This window comes from Protopterus annectens, chromosome 2.part1 (assembly GCF_019279795.1).
Source record: "Protopterus annectens isolate FY-2018-M chromosome 2.part1, PAN1.0, whole genome shotgun sequence".
In the NCBI taxonomy this organism is placed as follows: Eukaryota; Metazoa; Chordata; order Ceratodontiformes; family Protopteridae; genus Protopterus; species Protopterus annectens.
The window spans coordinates 1,250,216,720-1,250,233,547 of record NC_056729.1 but is presented as its reverse complement, the minus strand read 5'-3'; the positions used below and the strand labels follow the sequence as shown (position 1 = coordinate 1,250,233,547).

At 40.1% G+C, this 16,828-nt stretch overlaps 2 protein-coding genes across 2 annotated transcripts in view; one reads left to right on the top strand and one right to left on the bottom strand.

Moving 5' to 3' along the window:
- Window positions 1–16,828, bottom strand: part of HAUS3 (HAUS augmin like complex subunit 3) — an 800,246-nt gene that overhangs the window by 476,044 nt on the left and 307,374 nt on the right. The window lies entirely within an intron of this gene.
- Window positions 1–16,828, top strand: part of XKR6 (XK related 6) — a 229,052-nt gene that overhangs the window by 203,047 nt on the left and 9,177 nt on the right. The window contains exon 2 of the mRNA XM_044062781.1: window positions 6,917–6,922. Coding sequence (XP_043918716.1) covers window positions 6,917–6,922 — 6 coding nt within the window. The remainder of the gene's footprint in view (window positions 1–6,916; window positions 6,923–16,828) is intronic.

Below are 16,828 nucleotides of genomic sequence, written 5' to 3'. Positions count from 1 at the left end.
TCACTTTCAGAACCCATTAGTCTGTGATTATCTGTTTCCTAAAACATAAACAATGAGAAAGATTTTGTGTGAGATCTAAAAGCTTGCCAAGGTAGGGAGTGGGGTTACTATCTACAGATTTGCTGGACTGTACCTATTGCTGGAAGATCCTCCTTTCCTTTTCAAGCTTCTTTGCCATTGTTTTTTTTTTGTTTGTTTTTGTTTTTGTTTTTTGTTTTTTTTTGAATGGCTGCTTGTCAGAAGCTTGTGATGTCTGCTTTTTTTCATTTTACAAAAGACTGCTGAGGCAAGTTTAAACACTAACAGATCTGGAGAAGGCAGGCTGAAACATCTTAGTTATCCCCTAAATCAGTTTCCTTCTTTCATCACACTTTTTCTGGACCTCAGTAGCAGGTAATCCAAACACAACCTCCCATTCTAAAGGAGAAGTCAAAATTTCAGCTTTAACATCCTCGGATCAATTTTGACCATACAACCATGCAAACCTTCTCATAACAGTTGCAGTAGCACCTGCTCTGAAAGAGGTATCAGCTGAATCATAAGCACTCTTTAAAGAGTGCTTTACTAATTTAAGGCACAAAAGCAATAACTGAATCCATGAAGATTTTTTCCTCAGAATAGGGAGCTATATTTTTTCTCATATCCTCAAAAGATGCAAGCAATAGTTTTAACATTAAACTTGGCAAGTAATAACTCCAAAAGTAAGTCTGGCAGAAGAATACATTTTTATCCAGACATATCCAAAGCTTCCCCATCCTTATCAGAAGTGGAGGGATTACCATTAACCAAAAGCAAAAGTAAGATTTGCCAAAGAAATTCCTCTAGGGTTAGACAAAAATATGTAAGGTTGGTTCACTTTACATAATCTATCTGCTTTCTTACGGTCATCAAGTTGGCTTTCAGGCAAATTACAGGCTGCTACAAAAACATCCTCCAGTGCTAAAAGTACAGAAAGAACAGGAGTAGGTTCAGAAATTACTAGTTGTAACAAATCATATTTTTTCAAGGATATTGAAATATCATTATGTTTCTTCTGAAAAAACTGGTTCCCCAATATATGGTTTTAGAAAAGGAAAATTCTTCCAAAGGACTATCAGAAGAAACACTCTCCACAGAATCTAAATCAGTCACCTGAGGAGTGAAAACAGAAGTTGGTCCCTCACTTCCCTGTTCAGCATATTGAGAATCTTCATAAAATTAAGAATTCCTTTTACTTTTGCCAGAAAAATTAAAATGAGAAAGATCAAGAGTCTGAACTAAGTCCTGAGCTAAGCCCAATAAGTCATTCCTGTCTAAAGTAACTAAAACAGAGAACATGAATGTTCTACCTGTTTTTAAGAGGAAGTTCCATAGAAGCAGATCAACTCCTGTCAGACACAGCACCCTGGGGGTGGCATCTCATTCTGGCTAGGCAGAAACGCATTCCCTGCTCCTTCTTGTAAGACAAACAGCCGCAATGGATGTAACTAACTCCCAGTCAATGGTGGTTGAAGGGACTACACTAGATGGAACCAAGGTAGAATATGAATGGCCTGAAGAACCAGAAATGGCCACATCAGACTCACCCATATGTGGCTGAGGCAAATTTGTATTCTTCTGAATTGGAATAGCCTGTCTGGAAATTTTCTACTTTTTGTGACTGTAGGAAAAAAGATCCAATGAACCAATGAAGTTGTTTCATGGTGAAATAAAAAAATGAATCCTGAAGCCTGGGTAAGACTGAATGCAACAGTCATTAAAAAGATAATTGTGACAAAAGGAGATACTGCCAGCCAAGCTATCTGGAATTTTGGAAATCATTATATGTCATTTGTGAATATCAACATAATTCATATGCTTGTGTTACAAATGTATTAGAACTATATGTTATGTGTATATCAAACTGCTGGTACAGACGTGTGTGTTGAAAAGGGTTTGGAAAGTACGGATCTTAAAAATGTAACCACAGTGTACCTTACTGGATTAGAACAGACATGTACCTGCACTATTGTAATTGTTTAGCTGCATATATTTTAACAATGGAAACTGTGACACCAGAGGTTAACTTCAGAAAAAATAGCTCAAATTAAATTACTTTATGGCCGTGTAATAAAAGGATGTTATCTTTCAGTTTCATTGCAGTAACAGACACAATGTCTAGAACTAGAGATTCAATGTATTCTCTTGGAAGTGTTTTTATTGTGTTATGACTTCCAGGATCTGCCTTACATCTATGAAATCCTTGTCTATGTATTTTTACAGGTAGATGCTAAGTGCTACCAGCTGGATCAATGGGGTTTTTACCTGGGATAGAGTCAGATGACAAGAAGTGATGTCATCCTGCAAGCTATCCCAGCAGTAATATCTCAGATATTAATTTAAGAACTCTCTAAGAGAGACTGAGTATTCTGTATTTTTCTTTGACCTGGTAACATCAGCTGGAAGACCCACTCACCACATCTGCCTTGCTTGCTCTGTAAGTAAGTTAACTAGGATATAGTAATTCTCTAGATATAGTCAGGAATATAGCAAAGCTTAATTTATATGTTTTTCTTTATTTATTTATTTGAGACTGTCCTGCAATGTCATTTTAAATATTTCCTGTGATTTTGAAGTCTGATATTACTGTGATTATATACCAAGTGTTTTCTTGTTCTTTTATTATTTATTATTAAATATATTTAAACCTTTCATTGTCGCTGATATTTATGAGGCATATATAAGTTCGGAGAGTAAGTTCATAGGTTCATAGGTTCATAGGTTGGTACTAGGCTATCAGCCCTAGGACCTGTACAAGGCTAGCCATAACAATTCCCTGGCTATTTCTTCCCACACTATTTACTTCCCTGGACCCCTGTCTAGCAGGGCGACTGATGTGATCCCGGGGTGAATTTCCTTTCTCCCATCCAATCATCAAGGTTACCTTTGAAGAGGGATAAAGAGACACTCAGCTTGACATGTATGGGCAGTCTATTCCAGAGTCTGGGGAGTCTCTGGGTCAGGAACCTATCCCTCCAGCATGTTTTGTATTTTGTTGACAAGGTTTAGATCCCTGGAGTGTGTGGCTCTAAGGGATTGGGATTTCTTTAAGTGCAGCATGTCCAACAGCTCTGGGTTTGACATGGCCTTATGTTAAGCAGAGATCACTTCTGAGTAGACAATATGCAACAGAGTATAGCTGGAGTTTGTTAAGGTGGTCAGCATACGGCATTTGCTTTAGGCCTGTGATTCTTTTAGTAAGGTATTTCTCCGGCCTTTCCAGTTGTTGTAGATGTCTTGAGAGGTACATACCAAATGGGGCATTGTATTCTATAATGGGTCTAATGAGGGATGAGTACAGTGGGATAATGACTTCCCTTTTTCTGGATGAAAAGCCCTTAGTGATGAGGTGTGCCACATAGAAGGATTTCCTGACTGTTGTGGCGATGTGGTTATCGCGTACTTGCATATTTATTTGATGACACTGTGTAGGCCACTCCTGATAGCCTTGCTCTTGGCCAAACTACCATTTGTATTGATAGTAACATTATACAATAAGATTGGACACCCTTTGTTAAGGGCCTTAATGTAGCTGATAAAGAGTTGTCTGGTGGCAGTGATAACTACCCTATAATCTGGGCAGAAGGGGGCATAGCTAGTAAATCTGTGCCAGCCTTTCCCAGGTGTGTGTGTGTGTGTGTGTGTGTGTGTGTGTGTGTGTGTGTGTGTGTGTGTGTGTGTGTGTGTGTGTATAAAACAAATTGCCAAGTGTGTGTGTGTCAGCTACTTGTACAGGGACATGAAGCACTAGTTGGACAGAGAGGGTGTTGGAGGTCTTGGATTGGCCACTCAGCTGAGATCTCAACTCTATAGCTATGCCAGTGGGGAGTCTTATTGGGGATCTGGGGAAAGAGGGACAAACCAGCCCTGGACTGACTGTGGTCTCTGCGTGCTCTTAAGGGAAATTGCACTTGATGCAGACAGTTGCATCTGGAAATACTGCGTGTGTATCTTATCTGTCATCCTCCTAATGTACATCCCCCACTGGTGCTAGTGGTGAGGATTGAGGCTCTTTGATTACTTGGCCAGAGGAGTTTTCCATGAAAAACACCATGAAAAGCACAAGATACACTTATCCTAGCCCTTAAAATTAATTTAAAAAGTTTTACATAGAAAACAGATAAATTAGTTTTAACAACTTTTTGCACAAAAGTTAAAAGTAGCATTTCACACTAAAAAGTGAGTGAAAGTCAGATGATACTCCAATAAAATAGCTTACATTGAGTTACTTAACAGAAAAAAGTTAATTTTGTGTCATAAAATTAAAATGTAGAGGGTTTTTCCTCCCTGAAGGAACTTATCTGTCCAGCAGTGGAGAAACACTAGCTGATTGTTAGTTCTCAAAAGCCCACCACAGGAGCACTTTTCAGTGGCAGGAAAACTGTGAAGCTCTTAGCAGCCAGACCATTGATTTTCTTCAGCTCTGCTTGAGCTATCATTGTTTTGGGCATGTAGAACATATTCATAAGCTCTGAAAGTTGTCTGGCTGTTATATCTTGTGCAGGATCTAACCTATATAGCTAAGGCTATTGCAGCAGTGATCAAATTCATAGATTCATATATTGTTCCTAGGCTAATGACCTGGGGGCCTGTCTGAGCTTAGTCAAGTTTTTCCAAAAGAATAATGATGTCCTGTATTCAAATAGGACACTGACAGCCAGGCATGTATAAGGTACCTCTCTCCATAAGGGGCATGGGTGCCAAGCCTGGTGTAAATTTTGTACTCCCCATCCACTGGTTTAGGTTGTGCTTAAACAAGATAATAGACAGACTCAGTTTCACATGAATGGGAAGCCCATTTCATAGAAGGGGCAGTCTCTAGCAGATATATGTATCTATCCAGCATGTTCTAAGTCACAGACAACATTCTTGTCCCTAGACCTTGTATTTCTGGTACTATTTGGCTTAAAAATATGCAGGAGAGTCATAATAGTGGGGGTCTGCATATGCCTTGTAGGTCAGGCATGGATCACCCCTCAGCAATCTATAAGAGACTGAGTAGAAGGAAAGGGCTTTAAGGTGCTCTGCATAAAGCAGGTTTGTTATGCTATGTATTCTTTTTGTAAGGAACCTCTGAGGTCTTTCAAGTTGCTGCATTTGTCTGGTCAGGTACATACCAAATGGAGCATTGTACTCTATGACTGGCCTGATAAGGGTGGAGTATAGTCGGATTATGACCTCTTTGGACCAAGATGCCATGCCCTTACTTATAAGTTGCACACCATATAAGGATTTCCTCACCACTGTGATAATGTGGTGGTCATCAAAGGTAAGGCTATTATCTACATGTGTATCCAGATCCCTGGCCACAGGATCAACTCTTAGGAGTGTATTATCAACATGGTAATTAGCCAGGATGGTTCATTTTCCAAAGTGTACAATTATGCATTTCTTAGCATTAAATTTAAGACAATGATTTTGCCACCATTTATTAGTCAGAGATAAGCCTTCCTGAAGAATGCTAGTGTCTCCAGGGGGATCAATGATAATCCCCAGCTTGCAATCATCTGCAAACTTAGTCAGTCATAAACTTTTTGCATTTGTTTCCGTTTCAGAGAAATAGATGCCAAAAAGGAGCGGGCCCAGTATCGAGCTGTGGGGGACTCTAGTAGTGACTGGCCACTTGGTGGAGGTGGCCTCACCTATTTTGACCTCCAGGGTCCTATCAGTGAGCCAGTTGGCTATCCAGTGGGTGACAAAAGGGTTTATACCTAAATTAGTGAGCTTGTCTATAATGTCTGAATGGGTATTATATCAAAAGCCTTAGTCAGGTAGAGGTAAGCTGTGTGCACAGTCTTGCCTTCGTCCGTTTTGGTGACCCTCTCAAAAAAGTCCACCAGATTTAATTGACATGACCTTCCTTTATCAAAGCTGAACTGTGATGGGTCCAGCGTTTGCAGGATAACTATGTCCTCATTTATCATGTCCATGATGATTCTTTCTATGACCTTACATAAGAGACTGGTCAGAATTATGGGCCTGTAGTTACCCTGATCAGTGGTTAGACCTCCTTTGTGCAGGGGAATTACTGGAGCCATCATCCATTCCTTAGGCACAAAACTTGACTGTAGGCCGCAGCTGAAAAGTGATTCAACAGACCAGAGATGTCATGTTTCATACTATCTATTAAGCATCCTGGAACATTATTGAGGCCCATCTTTTTGGCCTTGGAAAGACCTGTTCCCTAGTAATGGTTGTGGGGATTGTGGTATACAGTATTTCCTTTGAACTGTTGGGAGGAGTATGAGGAGAAATTTGAGATGAACCTGTCAGACAAAAGGTTGGCAATAGCCTCCAGTGGGTGCTGCCGTTTACAATAAGTTCTGTGAATTGTAGTGTATCTCACTTTAGGATACACAGATAGCTGTAGAAAGCTTTGTGGTTGTATTTTGCCTCCCAACAGTTCAAAGGAAATACTGTATACCACAATCCCCACAACCAAATTTAGCCTTGGAATATTAATTAATCCTCTTACCTGCCTTTTTAGATTGATCAGGGGCTTCCAATATGTATGGCTGTATTCCTTATATGCTTGGCCAAGCTTTTTTTTTCTTTTGTTGCATAACCAATTGATACTGTGATTGCACCAGGGTGGCTTGTCTTTTGAGTTTGTCTTATTCTTAATATGAGTGGGCACAGCTCACTCAGTATGGGTGTACAGAGATTTTGTAAATAACTCAACATATGCTATGTTTTTTACTGTTTTATGGGGTGCTTGGAATTTAGCCAAGATATCGCTTAGTAGACAGAGGTTAGCCTTGGAATAGTTCCTAAAGGTTTTGGTTTTACTGGATCCCCGTATTTAATTTTTTCTTTTAAGCAATACTGCCTTATGGTCAGATCTGGCAAGTGAAGACATTACATTGGGTGAAGAACATTGCCCCCCCATGTTCATGAGTACAAGGTCAAGGATGTTTGTACCCCTAGTAGGAGAATGGGCCAACTGTTCCAGGATGTTGGCATTAACAAAGTTTAGGAATCTCCAGGCTTATGTATTAGAAGTGATGTAGGATTACCAATCTATGGAGGGGTAGTTGAGATCCCCCATGAATATCATATTAGGTTGGACGGTGAGGGACTCTAGTACATTGAGATAGTATCAGTTTCTTGGGACATGGAGGAGGATTGGTAGGTTGCAAGGATATGGTACAAAACCTTGTTTATGGTTAGTTGCATATGTATGAGTTCCAGTGGGTTATGCACTTTAACTAGTCTGGATGCGAGGTTGATTTTAATATAGACTGAGACCCCTCCATCTTTAGTTCACTCCTGTGCAGTACTTGGTCTAAATGTATGAAAGGCATTATAAACCAAAGTTATGTACTCACTATAATCTGATCTACTGAATACCTGCCAAGAACCCGAGTCTTCCACAAAATGTTGCTATACATTGCCTATGTTACTGTGTCACTTCTGACTCCTATATTATTCTATTGTATATTATTAAATGCTGTTATTACTCGTGTATGTTGTTAAATGCTGTTATTAACTCTCTAAATAATCTCTTAATTATGTTTTTTTTTGGAGCTTTTCTCCCCAGTCCTCCACTGAAAATGGGCTCATTTCAGCCTAGTGGACTTTCCTGGTTAACAAAAGCAAATAAATAAATAATAAATATAATGATGAATCTGTGTTGTCCATTTTCATTCTTCCTCAACTGATGGTTCTAGGATCTGACCAGCCTACTTTACTAGATTCACAGATCCAACTCATGACCTCCTTCCATACCCATAATGCCCCACCAACCTAACTTACCTCAGATTGAGTTTGCTGCCCCCATAAACAGTATATCATTCTATACAGAATAAATAGAAAAGAAACAGTAGAGGTAAAACTTTAGCTAAAGCAAGGAACTAAGAGTTCTCAAGAAAAGTCCCTTAGGTGTCCTCCAGGAAGAGAGAGAATGGGGTTAGATGGGTAGAAAGTTGAGGAAGAATGAAAATGGACAACACAGATCCATCATTATGGTGAGTACATAACTTTTGTATCTGATGTTGTCATTTTCATTCATTCCTCAACTGATGGGACAGAGTCCTCAGCTAGATTAAGCTTGGATAGTCCTCATGGAAGGATATTATGGAGTACTGCAGAGCCAAAGGCAGCTCTATTCCTAGAAATCAAGTCAAATTGTAATGAGCAATAATGGTATGACAACTAGACCAAGTGGCAGCTGCACAGATGTCATCTATCAAAACTCTTGTACAAAAGGCTGAAGAGGTAGGCACAGACCTCGTTGAATATGCTCTTGGTGGCTTAGGCAAACACCAACCTCTCAGTTTATAAGCAAACAATATGCAATCAGTCAACCATTTGGCTAAAGTTACTTTGGAAACTGCCATGGCCCAATGTGTTATGAGAAAAGGGGACAAGCATTTGGTCAGATTTTCTGAAATCTTTGGTTCAATGAAGATAAAATCAAAGTTGCCTGTGTACACCTAAGAGATGCAGCATATATTCATCTTTATTGGAAAACTTAGGGAGGAAAAATGGAAGGTTTATGACCTAATTGCTGTTAGACTCAGAAGCTACCTTAGGCAGAAAGGATGGTGATTTGGATTGGGATTAGTACATAAAGACACCCTATTCTTATGAAAGTCCAGGTATGGAGGCTTGAAAGAAAGGGCCTGGAGTTCAGATACTTGTTTCATTGATGTAATGGTGAGTAGGAAAAAGGGTCTTCCAGGCCAAGAAATTTAGGTCTGATCTGGTGAAGGGTTCAACTGGAATTTAAGTCAAACTTTGAAGTAAAATAGACAACTTCCAAGGAGGCGCAGGGTTCTTGACTGGAGGCCTAAGTAAAGAGGTGCCCTTCAGAACATTTTTGCACAACTTAGAAGAAGCCAAAGAAGCGTGATTTTTACTGGGATGAAAATTAGAAATAGCCAGCTGGACTTTGTTAGTAGAAAACCTAGCCTCCTCTTGGAAGAGGGATGCTAAAAAATCCAGAACTGTGGAAGTTGGAGCAGAAAAGGGATCTAAATCTCTTTGTAGGGCCCAAATAGAAAATCTTCTCCATTTACTCCTATAAACCCTCCTAGGGGAAACTTTCCAAGAGGACATTGTTGGATACTGGAAGAAAGCCTGGGCTGCCTAGCCCTCACTGGAATTGGAGAAACCATGCAGTCAGCTTGAGGCCTGATATGTCCAGATGAACTGTCCCAGTAGGATGAAACAGGAGATCTAGACTTGGGTCCAGTATCCAGGGCAGATACAGAAGATGAGTCCACAGAAAGGGGAAACAGATTTGATAATGCCAAAAAGGTGCAATGAGGATTACTGAGCTCTTTAACTAGTAGGCTTTCTGCAAAAATGTGGGGAGAAGAGGTAATGGGTGATAAGCATAGAGGAGACCGGTGGGCCAATTGTGGACTAGAGCATCTCTTGGTGACTCCCCTTAAGGAAGGATCAGGGTGAAGAATCTGTTACACTTATTGCTGAGGTGGAAAGTAAAAAGATATCAACATGGTTGGCCCCATTCATGGAAAATTCTTTCTGCCACTTTGACATAAAGAAACCACTTGTGAAGCATCAAAATGGATCTGTTTAGTCTGTCTGCAAGCACACTGGGTTTCCCTGGTGTATGCATTGCAATAAGAAAACATCCATAAGAAATTGCCCACTGCAACACTCCTATTGCCTTGTGACAAAGAGGGTAGGACCTGGTTCCCCACTGTTTTTTGATGTACCAGACCACAGACATTGTTTCTGACTGAATCACAACTGCTCCAGAGGGTAAAGCAACTTGGAAGGCTTGCAATGCTAGATGGACAGCCCTTATCTCCTGAACATTGATATGCAAATTGGCCTCTTGAAGGGACCACATGCCTTGGAATGTCCTTCCCAAGAAATGCCCCCACCCTACCCCAGATAGGAAGCATCCGTGGTCACCGTGGCCAATGGGAAAGGTAATATGAAATGGTGGCCCTGAGAAATTTCATTCAAACAGATCCTCCACTTAGATGTTCCTCACAAATTTGTATAATCTGGACTGGGGTGCATAAGAGCTGTTGATGAATAGACCACTGAACTGATAGAGTCCACTGTAGAATTCATATATGATATCTGGCCAATGGAACTAGAGTAATCACTGCTGCCATAGACCCTAAGGCCTGCAAAATCTGTCACGCTTGTGGAGAAATTTGTGAGATTACTTTCTTTATTGGGGCTCTGAGAATCTATATTCTTGTTGGAGGTAGACACCCTCTATGATTGTTTGTGTCTAGAGAAGCAGCTATGAACTCCAGGTTCTGTGTAGGAATGAGATGTGATTTGTTGTAGTTGACTGTGATGCCCAGATGGTAGCACAACTGGAGAAAGTAGTCCCTTGCTTGTAAAAATAGATTCCTGGGTACAGAAACACCCAGAATCCCAGCTGTTTTGGGTGAGCTGCTACCACTGCCATATATTTGGTAAACACCTTGGGAGATGTGGTGTAACCAAAAGGCAGTGCTCCGAATTGGTAAGAAGTGCAGATATCTTCTGGAGTGCCTGTTCATTTTTTATGTGATAGTATGCATCCTGAAGATTTATCAAGCACACCAATCATCCTTTTGTAACAGTGGTAGAATGGACTGAAAAGTGACCATCCAGAACTTTGAGTGTCTTACATATTGATTCAGTTTGCTGAGGTCCAGAATGGGATTCAAGTCCCCTGCTTTTTTGGCAGTAAAAAGAACCTTGAGTAAATTCTGGAGCCTATCTGGTCTGGAGGGACTTGTTGGATGTTTGTCTTTTCTAGCAGCTTTCCTATTTCCAGAGCTGCTGCAACCTTCTGATTAGGTGGAACATCAGGGACCTAACAAATTTTTATGGGAGGAATTTGAGAAAATGATAAGAAATAACCTCTGGATATGATCCTCTGCACCCAGGAATCTGTTGTAATGGAAGTCCAGGCTTCTAGGTGCAGATGCAAGTGCCCCCACTGACTGCCTCCAGAGAAGAACAGTTGGCCAACCTTTCAGGAGCACTGAGAGGGTTTATCCAAGGAGGAATCCCTGAAATCCTGGTTTTGTAGGTCACCTCTGCCATGAGGGCAGCTTCTTCCATTAGAGTCCCTCCCCCCTCTACCTCTGGAAAAAACATCTCTTCATGAGTCTTGAAAAAGACCTTGGGATTTACAAACTCACATTTTTCTACCTCCTTGCTGATTCAATGGAAAAGGTCTCTGAGGGGTAGAGAAATGTATCCCAGCTGCAGACAAGGTATTTCCCTACTGCTCACTTTTGGAGAATGTTTCTTTTACTTTTGGCCAAACAGAGAAGATCCATCAAACAGGGCATTGATGAACGAATACTTGAAGGGTGCTCCACAAAGTCACACAAGCGTGTCCAGGCATGTCTTCTAATGGCTATACCAGAGCCCAACAACCTTGAAGTGCCCTCTGCAGCATGGGAATTAACCTCATGGATGTATTAGATATGGACTAAAGGGCAGCCAGTTGTGAAGAAATCTTATTCTGGTCCTCCTCGGTCATGGACCTAGAAAGAGATTTGGAGAGCTCCTTTATCAAATGTCTTTGCAATATGGTAAAATTTGCCAAGTAATTTAACAACTTCAGAGCAAAAGACACTAAGGCATAGCCTTACTTTCCAAATCTGTCCAAGGCCCTAAACTGCCTGTTGGGGGACAGACAGATGTGCTTTGCTCTGCAAGTTCTTTTTTGATGGCTACTGCCACAACCATAGCATCTACTGGAACTTCTTTATTCCAGTATGCCCTGTCTTTCAGGAGGGGGTGGCTAAAAGTTTATCAGGTGGCTTAGGGATTGGCTCAACAGTATCCTGTTCCTTTCATGGGCAGTCTGAGAACAGATCTATTAGCTAATCAGCCAGAGGGGTCACCCATGATATAGCTGAGCCAGACCCAAAGGCCTCCAGAAACACCAATTCTTTCTGGGAAGGGGGATCAGAAGGCCATCCACCTTTTTGTTTTAAAATGTATAGTATTTTTCCAAAGGACATATCCTCAGGGGGGAGAGATTCCTGAGGTGATCCTCCCCCTTGCATCTCCTCTTCCTGGGGATCTTATCAGTGGGATAGTCTTGTGAGGTATTGGAAGTAGTCAAGAAACCCTTTAGGACTGTCTGGTGCCTCAGCTGGGTATGCTGTCCCAGTGGAATAGAGATGAGGGGATCAGAACTCAAATCCAATTGCAGAATAGAAGCAGGATCCAACAGGGGCAAAGGTGTCCTCTCTCTGAATAGAGAGAAAGCCCTCTCCACTACCTCAATGGCAGAGAGTCTAGGAGTGACAGAAGCCTGCAATGCCAGAGCTGAATACCCCTGCACTGACGACCTCTGAATTCACCCAGAACCTCACCTCAAAGAAATATTCAGATCTGAGCTGTCCAGTACCAACACTTCTAGGGACAGAGATGGTTCCAAAAGCTTTGGAATCAACTCTAACACCACAGAGCCAGCACTGACATTTCGGCTTCAAGAATTCTCCCACTCCAACAACAGAGCCGTTTGACTCAGGCATGCTGTTGGAATCAAAGAAACCAATGTCTTTGGATCCGATGAGGACATCCTTAGGGTTCTTGGATCCAAGGACTCTGAAACCAGGGTTCAGGCTGGACAAGGAGATATAATTATCAGTTCAGAGGAGGGCAGGATTACAGGTCCAGTGGGCAATGGAGCTGGGATCACCCCCATCTGAATCTGAGCTCTGATGAAATTCTTCATCATCCTATCCACTTCTGCTTCAGACAAACTCCTGGAGGATCTAAGGGGAGAGTTGGTTGATGGCAGCCTGCAATGCCTCCTGGATGTCTCCTGAAGAAAAGCAGAGTGAAGCTGAGAGGGAGACTTGCTTTGGTGAAAACCTCAGAGATCGGATGCGAGGAGACCTCAGCTTCAGTGTAGTCAGATCTGAAGGTGTTGGATCCAATTTTTTTGAAATCTTGGCAGGCAGCTCAGTGGAAGGAGCCAAAGTAGTAGAGCAGTCTGGAGACCTTTTCTTAGAGTCCTTAGGGTTATCAGTCTTCCCCTTTTCATACTTCTTAGAGGGGGGTTGAGCCCCAGTCACCAAAGAGGAAGATAGTAGAACACCTTTAAGGACCAGCTTATTCTTTCTGTCACTAAGGGCCCCGGAGTTAAAGCCAGCAGAAATACATATGTCCATGTCTAAATGTGCCACACATAAATAGTACAAACATTCCCTGTGGGCATCAGAGTTGGGGATCTTATGTCCATAGGAGATGCACTCTTCTAAATCCAGCAGTTTCATCAGCCATTGACAGTAGGTAATAAAGAATAGCAATAAAGATTTTTTTTTATTTTTTTTTGTTTTTGTTTTTTTTTTGTCTGTTTTTTTTGTGGAGAAAATTAATTAAAGGGAAAAAATACGAGCAATGCTAAGTATAATTACCCTCTCAAGGGCTGAAAGAAAAGAATGAGTAGAAAGAGAAAGATAAAGTACCAGGTATGGTACTAAAGAAGTACCCAATAGAAACAGGTAGGAAAAAGAAGTATAGTCTGATTGACAAAACTCAAAAAACCTATAGGCATGAGGGAGGAGAGTGAAAAGATATAGAAGTATAAATAGAACAACTTAGAACTATAGAAAATTGAAGCACAAGAAAAGGAGATCTGTATCTAAGCAATATGGCAGCAAACGAGATGTGAGATACATTAGGTTAGTGGGGCATTATGGATAAGGGAGGAGCTCGAGAGTTGGATCGATGAATCTAGTGAAGTGGCCAAGCTGGATCCAAGGTCAGATCCAAGACCAATCAGTTGAGGAACAAATGAAAATGACAACATCAGATCCTTGCATTGCTGGGGTACTCTCCCATGAATTTAAACCATGTCTCCATTATTACAAAGATGTCAACACTCTCCAGGGAAAAGAAGGCTTACAGAGTGGAGTTTCTTGTTAAGACTTCTAGCATTGAGCAGTACCACCTTCAGATACTCCTTCATAGGTTCAGTTAAGTCGGGAGTTTTATCAGTTTGACATTGCCTAATAAAGGCACTGTGGGAGGTGTAAAAGGTTATTACCAATATCCAAAAGTCTAGACAGTATAAGTGCAGACCATCCATGGCAAAGTAGCATTGTCTGCCAACCATGTCCTCCCAGGCTGTCTGGACTGACATCAGAAGCTAAGCCAATTGTTAAAATCAATCATTTTCTGTTGGTAACATAGCATCATCCTTGGAGAAGGTAGTGTGCTGCTCAGTGCTACGCTCATACCTGCCTGAGACACATAATCAGTGAACTCGATCATGTTGCATTTCATATAGTCAAGGGGAGGTACATCTCAGGTCATTAACACCCACATGGACTATGACAGAGTCATACTGGTACCTGTGGTTCAATAATCTGAGTGTCTGTATGACTTGATGGAGCCTAGCCCTGGAAAGGCAGTTAACCATGACTCTCTCCTTTCTCACTCTGGTGAGGGGGACTCTGGTGTGCCTCATTATAGAATCACCTTGCAATGAGTCTGACAGTATCTGGTCGAGGTTGGGTCACTGAATCCATCTCTTTATATTTACAGTGTACTCTGAGTAAATATCTCAACAATGTTAGGAGTTATATTCATGACACTGGTGACTTTCTAAACAAGTTATCTTAATGGTATAATAATAAACAGCCTGTGCATTTCTTTTTTGTAACACTAGATATTAAGTCACTTTTTACTGTAATCCCGAATGGTTATGGTATTGATGCTATAAGGGTTTTTCTATGTGAGTATAGTGGCTTAAATGGTAGGGAAATTGAAACCATTCATGAATTGATGGAATTAGTATTAGTTAGTAATATATTTTTGATAATCAATTATACCACCAAATGTCAGGGGTAGCGATGGGCACCACTGCTGCAAACACGTATGCAAACATTGCATTAAGCCAGTGGGAGGAATGGTTTATTTTTAACAGCACTTCTGCTTTTAAACCTTTTGTCTCCTTTTTTAAACATTTTGTGGATGACAGTTTTCTTATTTGGGAAGGGAGTGAGGATCAGCTGTTTGAATTTGTTGAATACTTAAACAATTTGACAGAATTCTTAAAGTTTTCTCTGAAGTTTTCTTAATATGAAATTTGCTTTTTAGATGTTAAAATAATGAGAGATGGTAATATCATCAATACTAGTCTCTTCAGAAAGGAGATTAGTGCAAATAGATAACTACATAAAAAGGGCATGCACTCTAATCATGTATTTAAAATCATTGCTAAAAGTCAAATGCTGAGGGTTAGTAGATTGAATACTGATGATGGCGTATGTAATGAACAAATGGATATGATGGTACAAGATTTTCAATGAATGGGCTATGGTAGTGATCTCTTGAATGGTCTTAGGAATGAGGTTATAAGCGTAAGAAATAATCTGGCTAAACCTTACTTTGCAAATAATGGTAATTCCCTTGTTCATGTTAAAAGAAATGGTTTGTTACTGTATATGACCACTTTTAATGGAAAAACTAATGCTGTTAAAGATATTATATTTAACAATTGGGGTATTTTGCAACTGCTCTAGTTGTAGATATATGCTAACCCAAATATAATTTTTTCACCCTGTAACTAAACATAGATTTGTTTTTAAAAAGTTTGCTGTGTGTAATACTTCAAACACTGTCTATCTAGCTACATGCAAGAAATGTGATAAATTTTATGTGGGTATAAGTACCAGAAGGGTAAAAGACAGAATTATTGAACATTGTTCTGATGAAAGTAGGAATACTGATACTAAAGATTTAGCAAAGCACATAATAGAGTGCGTCTCAGAACATGAATTTATATATAGGGTCATAGAGATAGCTAACAGAAATCTAAGAGGAGGTGGCATTAATAATATATTAGTGATAAAGGAATATGAATGGATAATACGCCTACAAGCTGACATAGAACCTGGAATTAATACTGCTGTGAGCCTACAACTCATTCTGAAATCTAAACAGAAACAATTGAAATGATTTTTACATCTGAAATTGTTGCTACTTATTATGTTTTTGTATGTATTATATCCTGTAATTATATTTATTAGTATTTTGAATTCCTTTCATATCATATGTAGCCCAGATTTTCACATTTGTGATTATAGTTTAGGGTTATTCGGTTCAATGATTTTGATAACATATTCAGTTTGGATATTTTATTTGTTATGGAAAGCCATGTCATGTGATTTCAGTTATACTATTTAAAGTAATTGTTTTAACATACTGTATTCCACACTAATGAAGGGTAACTCCTGGAAGCTTTGCGTTCAATAAATTGTGTGTCTTGCATTCCTTCAGTCCATTTTTATTTATTTTATCTCACTATAGAATCACCAATGACCAGGAAATTTGCCTGTATATTGGCTTGCCTCAAGAACTTAGCAGTAAAAGCATTGGATACAGTGTTATTATATGTAGTTGTGGAGTGCTTACGTGATGACTGAGAACCCTTTTTTGATTGCACTGTGCAATAGGTCTTAGTGATTTAGGAAGGCTATCTTTAAATACCTTAGCATAAGTAGTTTTATGTGTAGGGTCTACAGCCTCTACAGGATTAGTTTTGGTTGTATGAGAGAGTTTTGCCTCCAGCTTTAGTGTTTTTATACCTCTCATATATTTTGTCTGTTTTAGTAAGAATAAGTGGGTCGTCAGTGTACATGATGCTATTGCTACAATGCCTCAAGAATACACATCTCAACCCGAATGACCACACAGAGAGTCAGGAAGATAATATCCATGGCTGCTGAATAGGTCAGTAAGAGAAGAAACTTAATGAGCAATGCTCAGCTATGTGCAAACTAGATGTTCCAGTAGTTTAAACAAGTCTCTCTAGACAGTAAGGATATTTTAAGGGAAACTTATACTGCAAAAG